The sequence below is a fragment of the Lipomyces arxii genome (genome assembly GCF_038497795.1).
Source record: "Lipomyces arxii strain Phaff 12-163 unplaced genomic scaffold V1512scaffold_15, whole genome shotgun sequence".
In the NCBI taxonomy this organism is placed as follows: Eukaryota; Fungi; Ascomycota; class Lipomycetes; order Lipomycetales; family Lipomycetaceae; genus Lipomyces; species Lipomyces arxii.
Window position 1 is genome coordinate 121,095 of NW_027117714.1, and position 13,834 is coordinate 134,928.

A 13,834-nucleotide genomic window follows, 5' to 3' on the forward strand; every position below is an offset into this window, starting at 1 on the left:
TAAGTATAATTCTGGTACATTGTTACCGGCATCGTTGCGTCTGATTCGGCAACTTGGATCGTTGCATTGGAATCTGTTATGCACTCGCTGTGATTCTATCTATCGTAAACTGTTTTTGTTCAGTCTATGACTAACCGCTGATCCACGCTGTCTGTTCTCAAAATTGATTATACAACCGTGACAGACAATATGATTTGTACTCTAAGATTAAATCCAGGTAGCATTTACTACTATATTCACAAAATTTGCAATGAATATTATTAAACTAAGTTGCACCGAAAAATACAACTCGAGCAGTAACATCGTTAAACAATGTATCAATCACAGCGCATCCCTCTTCATCAATTGAAACCTTGACACCATAAGGACAATGCCAGTAAGTAGGATCAACTTTGTGCTTGGTGATGTAACTGTATCTGCCTTTCAACTTAGCCGACAGTGGACGTCCAAACGAACTTGAAAATACAACCACAACTCCTTTTCCAGTTTCAGGGTTAATTTTCTCGTAAACCTCAGGATTTCCTCCAACATTGCCCACTCGAATCATTTGAGAGGCTGTAATGTCATACCGGATAGCCTTATATTTCTCAAGGTAATCGTGGAATCTTTTAACTCCTGTCTCAGTCACACTCAACAGGTCGCCCCAGATACCATTTTGACCAAGTATAAGAGATCCAATGTTAATTTTTTGATAATCAGCACCAGTATCGATAACCTCGTCAATAGTATCGTCACCGGTTGGCGCAATATAACGGTCTAAATCCTTAAGACCATGCTTGTCCTCAATAATCACATCATCGGGATAATAATGTGTTAAAAATAAAACCGACGGAATCCATTTATCGTAAGTCAACGGCGTGCGGCACATCCACGTTCTAGCCGGTCCGGGATAAAAAGTCAAATTGCCATTTCTTTCCGTCAGCGAGTCTTCGCGTAGTCTAGGTGGATTTGGTAAATCGTAATGAATGCTGTACGGACCGTTGTTGATCAAAAAGAATTTCCCAGCAGACAAAAACGATAACCCAACAAAACGTGATGGCTCTGTGATGTCAAAATCAACAATAGCTTCAGGGCACGCAGCACACAGCTTCTCGACAATCTTGACCATGTAAAGACCAATCTGAAATGCATAGTAATCTGCCCGCTCTCTTTCTGAGTTAGAGTCGTTACCGTGGAAATGACCAGCATCACTGCATCCGTATTGCGTGATTGCATCCCATTTAAAGTACGTGACGCCGTACTTCTTTGCGCATTGAATAAGCTTGTCTGCAAACGAGTCCGCCCAAGAGCTAACCAAACAGAGCTGGTGACTAGCGTCCGATCCATAGATAGCCTCCGCCGCTCCTCTTTTTCCACCCCAAGACACAATGCAGTCAGAGTTTTCCCTGAAGACTTCGCTAGTCACCGCAACAGTCCTAGGCTCAAACCACAAACCAAACTTCATGCCATACTTGTCTAATTTTGCTTTTACTTCTTTGAACCCATCTGGAAAGCGGGCTGGATCAGGATCCCAGTCGCCAGTTATTTTGTACCAACCAACATCAATAACATAAACTTCAATACCCATTTTGTACGCAACGTCAATATCAGCTAAAATATGTTCGAGCCTAATATTAGCAGTGCAGTGAAGATCGCGCCAGCTTGCGTCTCGTTCCTGAAAATTCCAAGTGTTGTAAAAGATGTATGGGGTACGAGTCGCAGGCGTAATCGACATGTACCGGAGTATAAACGTACGGTACTGCTCAGACAAGTCATCCTCCGTCCCTTTGACGCCACCGAAATGGCACCAGATTGTTGAAAACGGTGTCTTTGCTAAATCCGTGCCAGATAGATAGTTTCCTTTAACTGCATACATGTTGCACTTTCCATCTGAAGCTAAATCGTATCTTATAAATGCGTCCGGAAGCTGTGATCCATGCTCGTAGGCAACCACAATCGACTCTCCATTTTCTGTAGCAGTCAAAATAGGTCCCATGACCGGCCTTTTGTCGCGAAAGTGACGCGAATCGAGTGCTTGCTCTGTTAATGTGTAACTATGGACTGGTTCCAAGTACTCTGACAATCTGACCTCCTTTGCAACTGTTGATTTTGATAGCGTGAGACTGACGTAAATCAAATTGTCGCTTCCAGATGTCTTCGTAAGGGAACCTTGTCCTGAGATTAAATAATGAAATCGCACAATTGGACTTCCATGTGCAACGCGGAAGTATATTTGCAATTGCAGACTTTCTGTAGTACACTTTCCTGTAGCAATGACTTCTACTACACCGTTTGAAAGAGTTTTTTTTGTTATAGATGTCCATGCCGTAACTAATGCCATCAAATCCGACCCATCAACTTCAAAAGTCGGTGCGATAATATCATGAACGATGTCAGAGCCTATGACTGTGTACTTCCAAAGAACGTTTGAACCAGTAACCAACTCGATATCGTACGGAAGTACAATTGGATCGACTATATTAGAGATTGATAAATTATTGTCCACAGTCATTTTCGCGTAGTTGTTGATGTCCTCGTGTCCCCAAGTCATGGTGGAATACTTGAACTTATAACAATTGCACCGAACATCACCAAATCTGGAAATAGACCTGTCATTTGCGCTGTTGTATCATGAAGTCAACAAGGCTAAATGGTCCATAATCGGTTAAATCAAACGTCAACGCGGAATCTGCCGTAAATGGGGCCACTATAATGAGGGGTCCAATTTAAGCTCTGCAAAAATCAGTTTCAATTCATTATTAACCGACTTCAAGCCACCACGGGCCGAATACCGTGTAGTTCTTCTGCAGGCGTAAGTCCAATCCAGACAACTCTACCCCGCGTTTCTTCCCCACCTTAGCCTCAAGCCTGGCCCCGCTGCACGAAAAATGCAATTTGGCAATTTTCACATAAGCTGTTTCACTAACAAAGCTATTGTACAGCCACGAACAGAGTAATGTTTCGCGACTATAATAATGAATGCAAGAATTTTGAAAACTTACAGTGTGTAAAGTTCAATGCCTACAAGACCTAAATTTACTTGATTTTAATGTGGAACAAACTATATTATAAGGTCGGGCACACGCTCTACAATGGCTGTGCACTGTCAACGAATTTGATTGCTGTTAGGATCGCGCATTCCTTATGAGACTATGGGTAATTACCCGATGGTGGACTGCACAGCACTTTTCTCTGATAGCAGAAATGAGCGTGGAAAAGTACGTAAGCTGTAGTGTCTAGTCAGGGATATTCGATAGCATCCTGGCAGATCTCCATGCGAACACCATGATTTGACGCCGTTACGGGAAATGTCACGATTTTCGAAGAAATCGTTAAACCCTGACTTTCATCTTCTGTTTATCAGACTGACAATTTGAATATATCTTTAGTTAGGCTAGCAAAATATAGCCTCACAATCGTGTTACCAATTGCCAGTGATAACAGAATTCATGCTGGTTTTTAATTTAAAAGTAATTCTGTTCTGGGCTATTAAACTGATTATAACACCATCTCTGCACTTGGCAGTTCTATGTCTGGTTTCAATGAGCTGTACCCTTTTATTATCAATCCTCCGAATTAATGTATTATCTTATCTGCTATTTAAATTATGTCATTGATAGGTTTTCTGTGTTATGCCGTATTAATATATAAAATCTGTCTGCCAACACTGACATGAGATTCGATCAAAAATCTTTATATCCTGAAACTGTTCTCTAGCATAAGCTGCATATTTATTTAAGAATTATCGATTCCAACTGAACTGTGACATTGCTAATTCAATCAAAACATTACTAATCTGTATGTGTATGATACTAGTTATCGTAATTGATCAACACCAACTGATGCGTACAGATATACACTATCATTATGGAGCGAAACAATATGATAGAAAAGAAAACCGCTTTGGTGGTCGTCCGAGATTTGGAGAAGACAGATTCTGAATTTTTTGAAGGTGGCGTTCATCACGAAAAAATTGCCAGTCGGTTGAAAGTAATGAATAACACTGGTAACACCGGGGACGACGATCCTATGGCGGACAAGGAATCTCACTATTTGTACAATATGGTTTACTCACTACAACCGAGGACAAATCACCACTTGGGAGAAATATCTTGTTTCCACTACGACGCTGTCAACTTTCCCAATTCACTGTTTGATCGCTCCAAACTCATTGTTCAAGGCGTCGAAGCTTATGGCACAGACTCCGAGACATGGGAGTTTGATACTAGATTACAGGCTGTCGTTATCAAACATTATTCACCTTATTCGAGGTTTGATTTGTCACCGATCCTTTCGACGATGAAGACCTCCATGTCGGGATCATTCGGCATGCTTGGTGCACTTTGGGTTCCTATTGCCTCTTTTAACGAGTTCTTTATATTTCGTCAATCTCCTCTTACTTTACAATTTACTGTGGTTCAATTGTTGTAATTTTCTTGCGATAAAGCAACTCGGCTTTTTCTTGACTTGGGGTTTACCATTTATGGTACTCGATACAGCACTAACCCAGGCCCGTGGAATATCAAGGAGCAAATTTTGGCTACTATCATGATCAATTGCGGCGGACAGACTTCCAATTGGATGTCTATGGCACTAAGACTCCACCAAAAACTGTTTTCCAACTTAAAATGGGCTGATTTTGTATTTATGTGGCTCATAAACTTTGCCAGCTTGTTTTTTTGGTTATGATCTTGCCGGTCTTTGCAGTAAGCTGTGCATTTACCTTGTCTAAGCAGTGTTTCCCAACGTCCTACCAACTTTTGCGTTAAACAGAGCCCTTGTGGTCAAAGAAGTCAAAACTTCGGTAAATGGCTGGACGATTACTCGGCAGAAAATTTTCTCTCTGGCTTTTGTTGTTTTGTTTTTGCACTTTTTTATCCCCAATTTCTTGTCCAGAGCACTTGGTACGTTCCATTAGATGACATCGATAGCACCACGAAGTGTGATTTTGGCTATGATTACCGGCTCATGTATTGGTCTTGGTGTAAAACCGATCCCTACGTTTGGTTGGATGGTCGTCAGCTATGGCAATCCTTTGGTGTATCTATTTCACGCCTATTTGAGTAGATTTATTGATCTTGCAACGATATCATCGTCATTGTGCTTTACTGGGAAGATTATGCATACTCAGAAAACATGCCTTCTAACTCAAACACTATCTTTGATAGAGACAGATATGAATACAATGCCTTAAGAGTTGTAATCAATAACTGATTTTACGAAGAGCTCTACCAAAACTACTCCTCCTTATGTATCGGCAGGAGATTTGGTTGGAACCTGCGGCTCATGGGCGTTGTATAGCAGCATGTTTACTTACATATTGATTTTGGAATAGAAGCTTCTATGGATTTTCTGCAAGAAGTTTTACGTATGTATCCTTGCAAAATTTTTCAAGAAGGTCTCTTGAAGATTTCGATGATCCACAATCGCGGCCGATGTTAAAATATCCCGAGACACCTGACTTGTGCTGTCTAATTGCTTTTCTTGCTGGCGCTGGCACTGTATTCGGAGCGTGTTACGGCTGGCCCGCCACCGTCCTGGTATAGACTTTTGATTCACTATTTATTTTTCGATATTGCTTTGCTCATTGCCAATTCTTGTCATTTTGTCTCGAGCAGGATATGGAAACGAAGCAGGCGCGTTCTCGGTTATTTTGGCTAGATATTTGGATTCTGGTAATGCTGTCACAAACGGTGTCGTTCGTATATGGGCTTATAAATTGATGCGGACCGAGTCTTTTATTGCGAACCAGAAGCTTGCGCAATATGCTAAGATTCCCTAACGTGCTACATTCAGAGCTCAAATTCTGGCTACATTGATTTAAAAGCGTAGTTGAAATTTTATTGACTTCCGTCAAGGATTTCTGCTCTGTCACTCAAATAGATCGATTTGTATGTGCTTTCCCAAGATCTATGTACGCCGACGCAGTTATGTTTGGTGTTATTAACCCATATCGTGTGCTTGACAGTATCTGTCCACAATTGAAGCATGCCTTGGATTGTACCAGTTATATCAGGCGCAGTTGCTCTCAGGTGGAGAGGCACTTACAATTTTACGTACTGCACTCCTGGCATGTACATGTCCTTCATGTTCATGTACTACATTCGCAAAAAATATACTGGCTGGTGGACCAAGTATAACTACATTCTTACTTCTGGTCTTTTAACGGTGTTGCTTTTGCTGGTGCGGTAAATTTCGCTTCTCTTCATTACACTCAAACAACACTCAGATGGTGGGGAAACTCAATTTCATCGGCTGGTGTTGATTTTGAACAATCTGCGACGCTTTTGATTGTGCCACCAGAAGGATTCGGTCCCAAAGTAGAGGAATATCCGTGATGTGCCTTATTTCTTTTGTGATGTTACACATATGTTGAAGCAATAAAATAACTCTCTATTGATCTTGTAGGTGAGTGACTTCTTGGCTACAAGCTCTTCAGGGGTCTGTGACAGGCCAAAAAGGGCATAGTACGCAAAATAGACATTTTAGAGCCGGCTGTACAGTAACTTTAATCATTTGACAGGAATTGCATATTTGTACTTAATATAGCACGTATTAATAGTTATGGCTTAAATAAGGTGTAATGAGATATTTAATACGAATGCGTCGGGCGTCATTAGCCGATGATGTAATAAACGTTGAACTATGCTCTAATCCAAATTAGATTTGAGCTCATTAGTCAACATACATGATATTATTATGGGTAGTAAATCACGAGCCCGCTCAAACATGTGTGCCCCCGATGGCGACTGAAAATAGCGGGACCATTATTGAATATAATGTCATTCCTAAGCACTTTGAAGAACACTTTTCGAATTTGAAAATTCTTAGAAACTTCAAAATGCTTGGTTCAATGCAAAATATAACAATAGAAGGCGGGTATGAGCTTGATCAATGTTCGACTCAGGTCACAGACGTATATCCATTTCCTGTCATTGAGTCTCCCTCTAACAAAAGTGAAGACTCAACTTCGAGTAATTCTTTAAGTGCTCTTCAAACGCCGGAAAGCATGGGTTCGGCAATGGCAATCTCTGGTGACTTGTATCGTCAGATGCTTGGCCAGAATGATAGTACAATGACAACGTCGATGGCGAGTTTGTTGAGCCCCTCATTTGGACAAGACGAGTTGGTTTCACTTAATGAGGAAAATACGACACATACACAAAGTATGTACGAGAAGTTGGGTATGCAGAGCGTTATCGAGCCTACGAAGCACAGACGCGCAGAAGAACAGTTGGTGTCGTCACATAAGAGAGAGTATGTGCCAAGCGATCAGTATCCGCCACCGTTTTATCAAACTTCTGCGACTGCTACTCATGCTGGATATCAGGCAAGGGTCTCCGATAAAATGAGCGTTGCGATTTCGTCCAAGCGTCGTCGTGGCCGGCCTCGACTAAATGCAGACGAAGAACAGACAGACGTATGTATAATTTCTAAATGTTACTTACATATATGCTGATAAATGCTAGCGTCGCAGAGCACAAATTAGAGACGCCCAGCGGACTTATAGACAGAAGAAGGACTCTACAATCAAGATTTTGCAGGATCGGGTCCGCCATCTTGAGTCAAGCGTTGATCAGCTACAAGTCTTGTTCTTTGGAGTATACAGAGATGGGATGCAATTTGCCTTGGAGCAGCAAAATTCATTGGTCATTAACAACATTGCTTTGACAGCAGGACGTGTTCTTGACGTCATTCGAGGTGCTATCGAAGGTCACCCCGTTGATTCAGAGACAAGGGTTCTAGAGGGCGGATCTTTTTCAGCAAGTGAGGCTCTTTGGGCACTTCACTCGAAAGAAAATCCTACGTTTTTTGTGATGCGAGAAGCTCTTACTATACCCGTGACATTACGTGCTGGCTCTACATATGCCGAGAAGGTCACTGAAGCAGTTTATCGAACTAGTTGTAGTTACTTGAAAATTTCATTGGAAAGCCACAATGCGGAAGCCATCAAGAGCATATTTCCGCAAGGGGTCGACGAGGAAGAAGTGATTTGTTCGTTGAAAGTGCTTGATACAACACAACCATTGGAAACGCTTATGTGGGATGGCAAGAATAATGATGATACTTTGTATCCTGGATGGGTCTCGCCCAGGGGTGTCGGGGCACGTGTTGCACATATGATGTCGCGACCTCTTGTTCCTGGGCAGCCCAGGACTTTTATTGACGGCGACAAGTTAGTTGCATTTTTATTTGGCCGCTTTCAATGCAAAGGAAAAGTTCCGAGATTCAAGAGTATTGATGTTGACATCGGTTTTCTTGTAGCTAAACGGGAAGTCATTTTATAGGAAGAAAATCAGAGTGTAGGCGTTTTTATGGATAATGGCGTTAGTTTTGGACTTCTCAAGAGTCTTTTGTTATGTTTATTCATTAAAGATGATGTGAAGTTATTATTTTGTATAATGTTAGATGATATAACTACATGCTTTTGATCAATAGAGTGCATTTGGATTAGAAATACGGAATCTGCTGATTGCACGTAGCCATTGTCCCCTGTACACACACGCCTCTCTCTCTTTATAAATCAAATTTGAGCATCGCCGGATGTTCTGCCAGCTAAGCGGCCGTATAAACAATTTAGAATTTAATACTTTTAAAAACTCCATTTAAAATGTTAACTAAAAAAGCTTTGTATATACCAAACCCTTATGAACTGTGTCCTCACAAACAGTTGAAATGGCGTTTGAAAATCGTGCGCACGGACTTAACGCTCGCGCGGCTTATTTTTCTGTACAGTTTAAGTATTCACGTATTGGCAAGGCTGAATATCTCTCTTTTAATCAACTTGCGTTCCAGCAGTGATTGAAGTCCAATGGGTTTTTGTTCAAATCCAGAAGGTTGGGGACCAATCTCACCGCTTTACTACAATTTCACTCCATGTTTTGTCGACTCAGTATTCCCCCTCTTCCTAGGTCTAGGTCTGTTGATCCTTGCTCCACGCGAATTGAAAGCTCTGAACAAATCTGCTCTTGTTTTTGCGCCAACTACGACATGGTTTTATATCAAATTTGGTCTGGTGGTTTTAATTGGTATCACTGAGTTCATTTACCTCGTAGATTTCAGAACTTTGGCTGGCACGTGGGCAGATTTGCGTATTTGGTCCATACTGGCTTACATCACTTCCCTTGGAGTTGCTGCTTATATCCAATACGTGGAATACTTTAGAGCACGAGTTCCTAGTGGAATAATTTTGTTTTATTGGTTGATAAGTGCATTAGTAGGTTTTGCTAAACTTTTTGGTCAAGTCCAACGCCGGACATGGAGAAATAGTCAATCCATTTTCGCAACATCAGCTATCACTGTCGCTGCCACCGTTGTTCAGTTTTTGAGTGAGTGGAAATTAATGCATTATATGCTTAGATTGACGCTTATATAGTCTCCGTGCTTGTTTTACGACCTGCCTCACAATACGAGTCGCTTCATAGCGAAATTGAAACATCTCCTGAAAATAGAGCCAATGTGTTTTCAAAGCTTACTTTCAGCTACTTAACAAATCTAATGAAACTTGGATACGACAATTATTTAACCGAAGACGATTTACCGGACTTACCACCACATTCCAGAACAGAGAAAGCCCGAGAGGATTTTGATGTTGCGTGGCAAGCTGAGAAGCAAAGCTCTTCACCTTCACTTTTCAGAGCCCTGTTTAGATGTTTTGGCTCTACTTATCTGATTGGTATGTGTTTTAAGCTGGCTGGTGACTTCATGTCATTTATGCAGCCGAATCTGTTACGCAGACTGCTAGTGTTTGTGAATTCTTACAACGATGACGAACCTGTTCCGTTGTCTGCTGGCGTGCTTCTTGCTATGGGTATGTTTGGATGCTCATTCATGCAAACAATGTCGCAGCAACAATACTTGCAACGCGTGTTCAGTGCAGCGATGAATATCAAATCAGCTATGACGTCTTGCATTTATCGCAAATCAATGTTTTTATCAAATGACAGCCGTCAAGCGAAATCTACCGGTGACATTGTGAATCTAATGACTGTTGATGTCGCCCGACTACAAGAGATGACACAGTCGGCACAGGCTCTCTGGTCAGGCCCATTTCAGATTGTACTGTGTCTCTATAATTTGCATTTTCTTGTTGGTAATTGCATGTGGGCAGGTGTTGCTGTTACAATGTGCACAATTTCACTTAATGCATACATTTCTAAAAAGCAGAGGGCTCTTCAGAAAGTACAGATGAAAGTTAAAGACAAGCGCACGCGTCTTACAGGTGAAATTTTAGTATCAATCAAGTCAATCAAACTGTTTGGCTGGGAGAACTCATTTATTGACCGTCTGAATAAGATTCGAAATGATCAAGAGCTTGCAAATTTACGCAGAAAAGGTATTTATTCAGCAATTGCCAATTTTGTAGGATCATGCGCTCCTTTTTTCGTTTCTTGTTCCACTTTCGCCTTATTTGTCTGGACGTCGGATAAACCTCTATCAACTGACATTGTATTTCCGGCATTAACGCTGTTTAATCTTTTATCTACACCATTGACTCAAATTCCTCAAGTAATCACGCAATATGCTGAGGCAAGTGTCTCGACCGGACGTCTCCGGGATTTTTTGATATCCACTGAGCTTCAACATGATGCTGTTACTCATCTAGATCCTGCTACTGAGACTGATCAGACTGCTGTGTCAATCAAAAATGCTACATTTTTGTGGGACGCTTTAGGACGCCACCCTCCTGCTTTGCGAGACGTCAACTTTGAAGTGAAGACAGCGCAGCTGGCTTGTGTCGTTGGCCGTGTTGGTGCTGGAAAGTCGGCTTTACTGCAGGCTTTGCTAGGCGATTTATACAGAAAATCGGGCGGAGTAACTGTTCGTGGTCATGTTGCATACTGCTCGCAAGTTCCTTGGATTATGAACGCGACAGTGAAAGAGAATATTTTGTTCGGAAAGCGCTTCCACGCAGATTTCTACGAGGAGACGATTCGTGCCTGTGCCCTCGTCGAAGATTTTGCTGTTCTTCCTGACGGCGATGAGACTATTGTCGGAGAAAAGGGAATCAGTTTATCCGGAGGACAAAAAGCACGACTGTCCCTTGCGAGAGCCGTTTACACTCGTGCCGATGTGTACATATTGGACGATCCACTCAGCGCCGTTGATCAGCATGTTGGCCGTCATTTGATTGATAATGTTTTGGGTCCACAAGGATTGCTTGCAACCAAAACGAAGATTATGGCTACAAATGCTATTTCGGTTCTTGCACAGGCCGACAGTATTACAATGCTACGACAAGGAGAAGTGATTGAGACAGGATTATACGCTACAGTGATGGGTCGTACAAATAGTGAAATTTTTAAACTTATTGATGAGTTTGGAAATCAGCGGCAAGGAGAGGCTGTTGAGGAGAAAGCTGAAGAGAAGGCAGATCCTTTGGCTTCAGGCTCTGGGTCTGACGAAGAGGAGACTGACGATGAATCCGATTTTTACGACGGCAAATTCGGTGCAAGATTGCGTCGTGCCAGTACGGCCAGTTTCAAGAAACCGACGCTATTTGACGATATTCCAAATCGGCGGTCTAAACAGATAGCTGAGCACGCAGAAAAAGGCCAAGTCAAGTTTAGCGTGTATAAAGAGTACATTAAAGCCGCTAATATTCATGTGGTCTTTCTATTTCTTATCTTGATGATTGGCTCCAATAGCATGTCAGTGGGCGGCAATGTCTGGCTGAAACATTGGAGTGACGTCAACACTCAGTATGGTGGAAATCCGGATATTGGAAAGTATTTGGGTTTCTATTTGCTTTTTGGTGTTGTGGCTGCAGTCCTAACATTATTGTACACTCTTGTATTATGGATTTTTTGCACGATTGAGGCAGCAAGAAAGTTACACGATATGATGCTCCGACATGTTATCCGGTCTCCTATGTCATTTTTTGATACAACACCTCTTGGACGTGTGATCAACAGATTTACAACGGACGTGAATCGAGTAGATGAAGTTTTGGCTCGGGTGTTTACAAACTTTTTTACCAACACGTTCAAAGTACTGTTTTCGGTTTTCGTGATATCATCTGCCAATCCGGCCTTTGTTGTGTTCATTGTCCCGATTGCTTTTCTTTACAACTATTATCAAAAGTTCTATCTTCGGACATCACGTGAATTAAAACGATTGGAATCAGTTTCGAGATCTCCTATTTACGCTCATTTTCAGGAAAGTTTAAACGGTGTAAGCACCGTACGGGCATATTCACAGATTCGGCGATTTAACAGGACAAACGAGTATCACATTGACTTCAACAACAAGGCGTATTACCCGTCGATGATTGCACGTCGTTGGTTGGCAATCAGACTCGAGATGCTCGGCAGTGCAATTATTTTTCTTGCTGCTCTTCTTTCTGTATTGACTATTGCTACCGGCAGATTGTCTTCAGGATTGGTGGGCTTGACTATGTCGTACGCGTTTCAGATCACAACCGCGCTCAGTGCGATTGTTCGAATGACTGTAGAAGTAGAAATATCTACGGTCTCAGTCGAGAGAATTCTGGAATATTGTAATATCCCTACTGAGGCTGCAGAAGTTATTGAGAATAGCAGACCTCCTGTTAACTGGCCTGCAGATGGAGCGGTAGAGTTTCACGACTACTCGACAAGATATAGAGCAGGTGAGTGTAAATCAAGTCGCATTGATCTGATAGGGTGAAACTGACTCGTACCTAGGACTTGATCTTGTCTTGAAAGGCATCAACCTGCGAATAAAGCCAAAAGAGAAGATCGGGATTGTCGGTCGAACTGGAGCTGGAAAATCGTCGTTGACGTTAGCATTATTCCGTATGATTGAGCCAGTAGGCGGATACATCTCAATCGATCGATTAAACACGAGCAAAATTGGATTACAGGATTTGAGACAAAGGCTAGCTATCATTCCACAAGATTCTCAAGCTTTTGAAGGTTTAGTAAGAGAGAATCTTGACCCGGCACATCGATATTCAGACGATGAACTGTGGCACGCGCTGAAACTAAGTCATTTGTCGGAGCATATTTCAAAGATGAATGGTGGACTGAGTGCACTAGTAAACGAAGGAGGGTCGAATTTTAGCGTTGGCCAACGACAGTTAATGTCGCTTGCCCGAGCACTGTTGACGCCTAGTAAGATTTTGGTTTTGGACGAAGCCACAGCTGCAGTTGACGTTGAAACGGATCAGATTATTCAAGAGACCATTCGCAAAGAGTTTAAAGACCGAACTATTCTGACTATTGCCCATCGATTGAACACCATTATAGACTCGGACAGAATTGTTGTGCTTGCAGCCGGGAAGGTGATTGAATTTGATACTCCGCAGAAACTACTAGAAAACAAGTCGTCTATGTTTTACTCCCTTTGCAAGAATGGCGGACTAGTTGACTAAGTCATTGGAATTATTGAAACTACGCATGAGACTACAACAATATCAATTAATACATCATTCAGCATAATATGTCGGAGTTTAACACGGATCATTAAGCCTGTAAATTAAAATACTGGTACATTTCGAATCTTTCTATGCAAGTTTTTGAATTTACATTAAAAAAGCTGTAATAGAGCTGTAGGTTTTCATAAAGGCTAATACTATAATCATCATTTCTGCTTTTATAAGTTAACTAATAAATAAATTACCTATTTGACTCACCGGAGACGAAGTAAATAGCGGCTCGATTTAGGATAAATCGTTCCTGCAACATTGCGGGGCAGTAGTAGCATCTGAAACATTCAAACGTTCGTATCTCGACATACTAAAGTCGACATACAATAGCTAAAGTGTCTAAAGGTTTTAATCAACGGTCCAATTTTCTGGTTATGTTGTCACACGCTGCCATAGAAACATCTCGTACAAAATTAATTTTGCGCAGCTACTGTTTTGCAGCTGAAA

At 41.7% G+C, this 13,834-nt stretch overlaps 5 protein-coding genes across 5 annotated transcripts; 4 read left to right on the top strand and 1 right to left on the bottom strand.

The window, feature by feature from the left end:
* Positions 1-265: 265 nt before the first annotated feature.
* V1512DRAFT_249016 (uncharacterized protein) lies at positions 266-2,530 on the bottom strand (the record flags this gene model as incomplete). The annotated part of the gene is made up of 1 exon (XM_066914591.1): positions 266-2,530. The coding sequence occupies one exon, from the start codon at positions 2,528-2,530 to the stop codon at positions 266-268; it is 2,265 nt and encodes a 754-aa protein (XP_066770273.1).
* Positions 2,531-3,694: 1,164 nt separating this feature from the next.
* V1512DRAFT_47073 (uncharacterized protein) lies at positions 3,695-4,435 on the top strand. Its single transcript, XM_066918402.1, has 2 exons — positions 3,695-3,777; positions 3,832-4,435. Exon 2 carries the CDS (start codon positions 3,847-3,849, stop codon positions 4,408-4,410), a length of 564 nt encoding a protein of 187 aa, XP_066770274.1. The 5' UTR covers positions 3,695-3,777; positions 3,832-3,846; the 3' UTR covers positions 4,411-4,435.
* A 1,532-nt stretch (positions 4,436-5,967) lies between these two features.
* Positions 5,968-6,317, top strand: V1512DRAFT_249018 (uncharacterized protein; the record flags this gene model as incomplete). Its single annotated transcript, XM_066914592.1, has 2 exons — positions 5,968-6,167; positions 6,209-6,317. 2 exons carry the CDS (start codon positions 5,968-5,970, stop codon positions 6,315-6,317), a joined length of 309 nt encoding a protein of 102 aa, XP_066770275.1.
* Positions 6,318-7,327: 1,010 nt separating this feature from the next.
* On the top strand, positions 7,328-8,267 carry V1512DRAFT_210710 (uncharacterized protein; the record flags this gene model as incomplete). The annotated part of the gene is made up of 2 exons (XM_066913513.1): positions 7,328-7,399; positions 7,449-8,267. 2 exons carry the CDS (start codon positions 7,328-7,330, stop codon positions 8,265-8,267), a joined length of 891 nt encoding a protein of 296 aa, XP_066770276.1.
* Positions 8,268-8,687: 420 nt separating this feature from the next.
* V1512DRAFT_47115 (P-loop containing nucleoside triphosphate hydrolase protein) lies at positions 8,688-13,581 on the top strand. The gene is made up of 3 exons (XM_066918403.1): positions 8,688-9,308; positions 9,356-12,589; positions 12,645-13,581. The coding sequence occupies exons 1-3, from the start codon at positions 8,792-8,794 to the stop codon at positions 13,331-13,333; spliced, it is 4,440 nt and encodes a 1,479-aa protein (XP_066770277.1). The 5' UTR covers positions 8,688-8,791; the 3' UTR covers positions 13,334-13,581.
* The last annotated feature ends 253 nt before the right edge of the window (positions 13,582-13,834 follow it).

What these genes read in the sequence shown, in the direction of transcription:
- V1512DRAFT_47073 (XM_066918402.1), top strand. Translation starts at nt 3,847, where the DNA reads ATGGAGCGAAACAATATGATAGAAAAGAAAACCGCTTTGGTGGTCGTC.
- V1512DRAFT_47115 (XM_066918403.1), top strand. Translation starts at nt 8,792, where the DNA reads ATGGGTTTTTGTTCAAATCCAGAAGGTTGGGGACCAATCTCACCGCTT. An exon ending in CACCGTTGTTCAGTTTTTGA is followed by an intron (nt 9,309 to 9,355) that starts GTGAGTGGAAAT and finishes ACGCTTATATAG; the next exon opens with TCTCCGTGCTTGTTTTACGA. An exon ending in CTCGACAAGATATAGAGCAG is followed by an intron (nt 12,590 to 12,644) that starts GTGAGTGTAAAT and finishes ACTCGTACCTAG; the next exon opens with GACTTGATCTTGTCTTGAAA.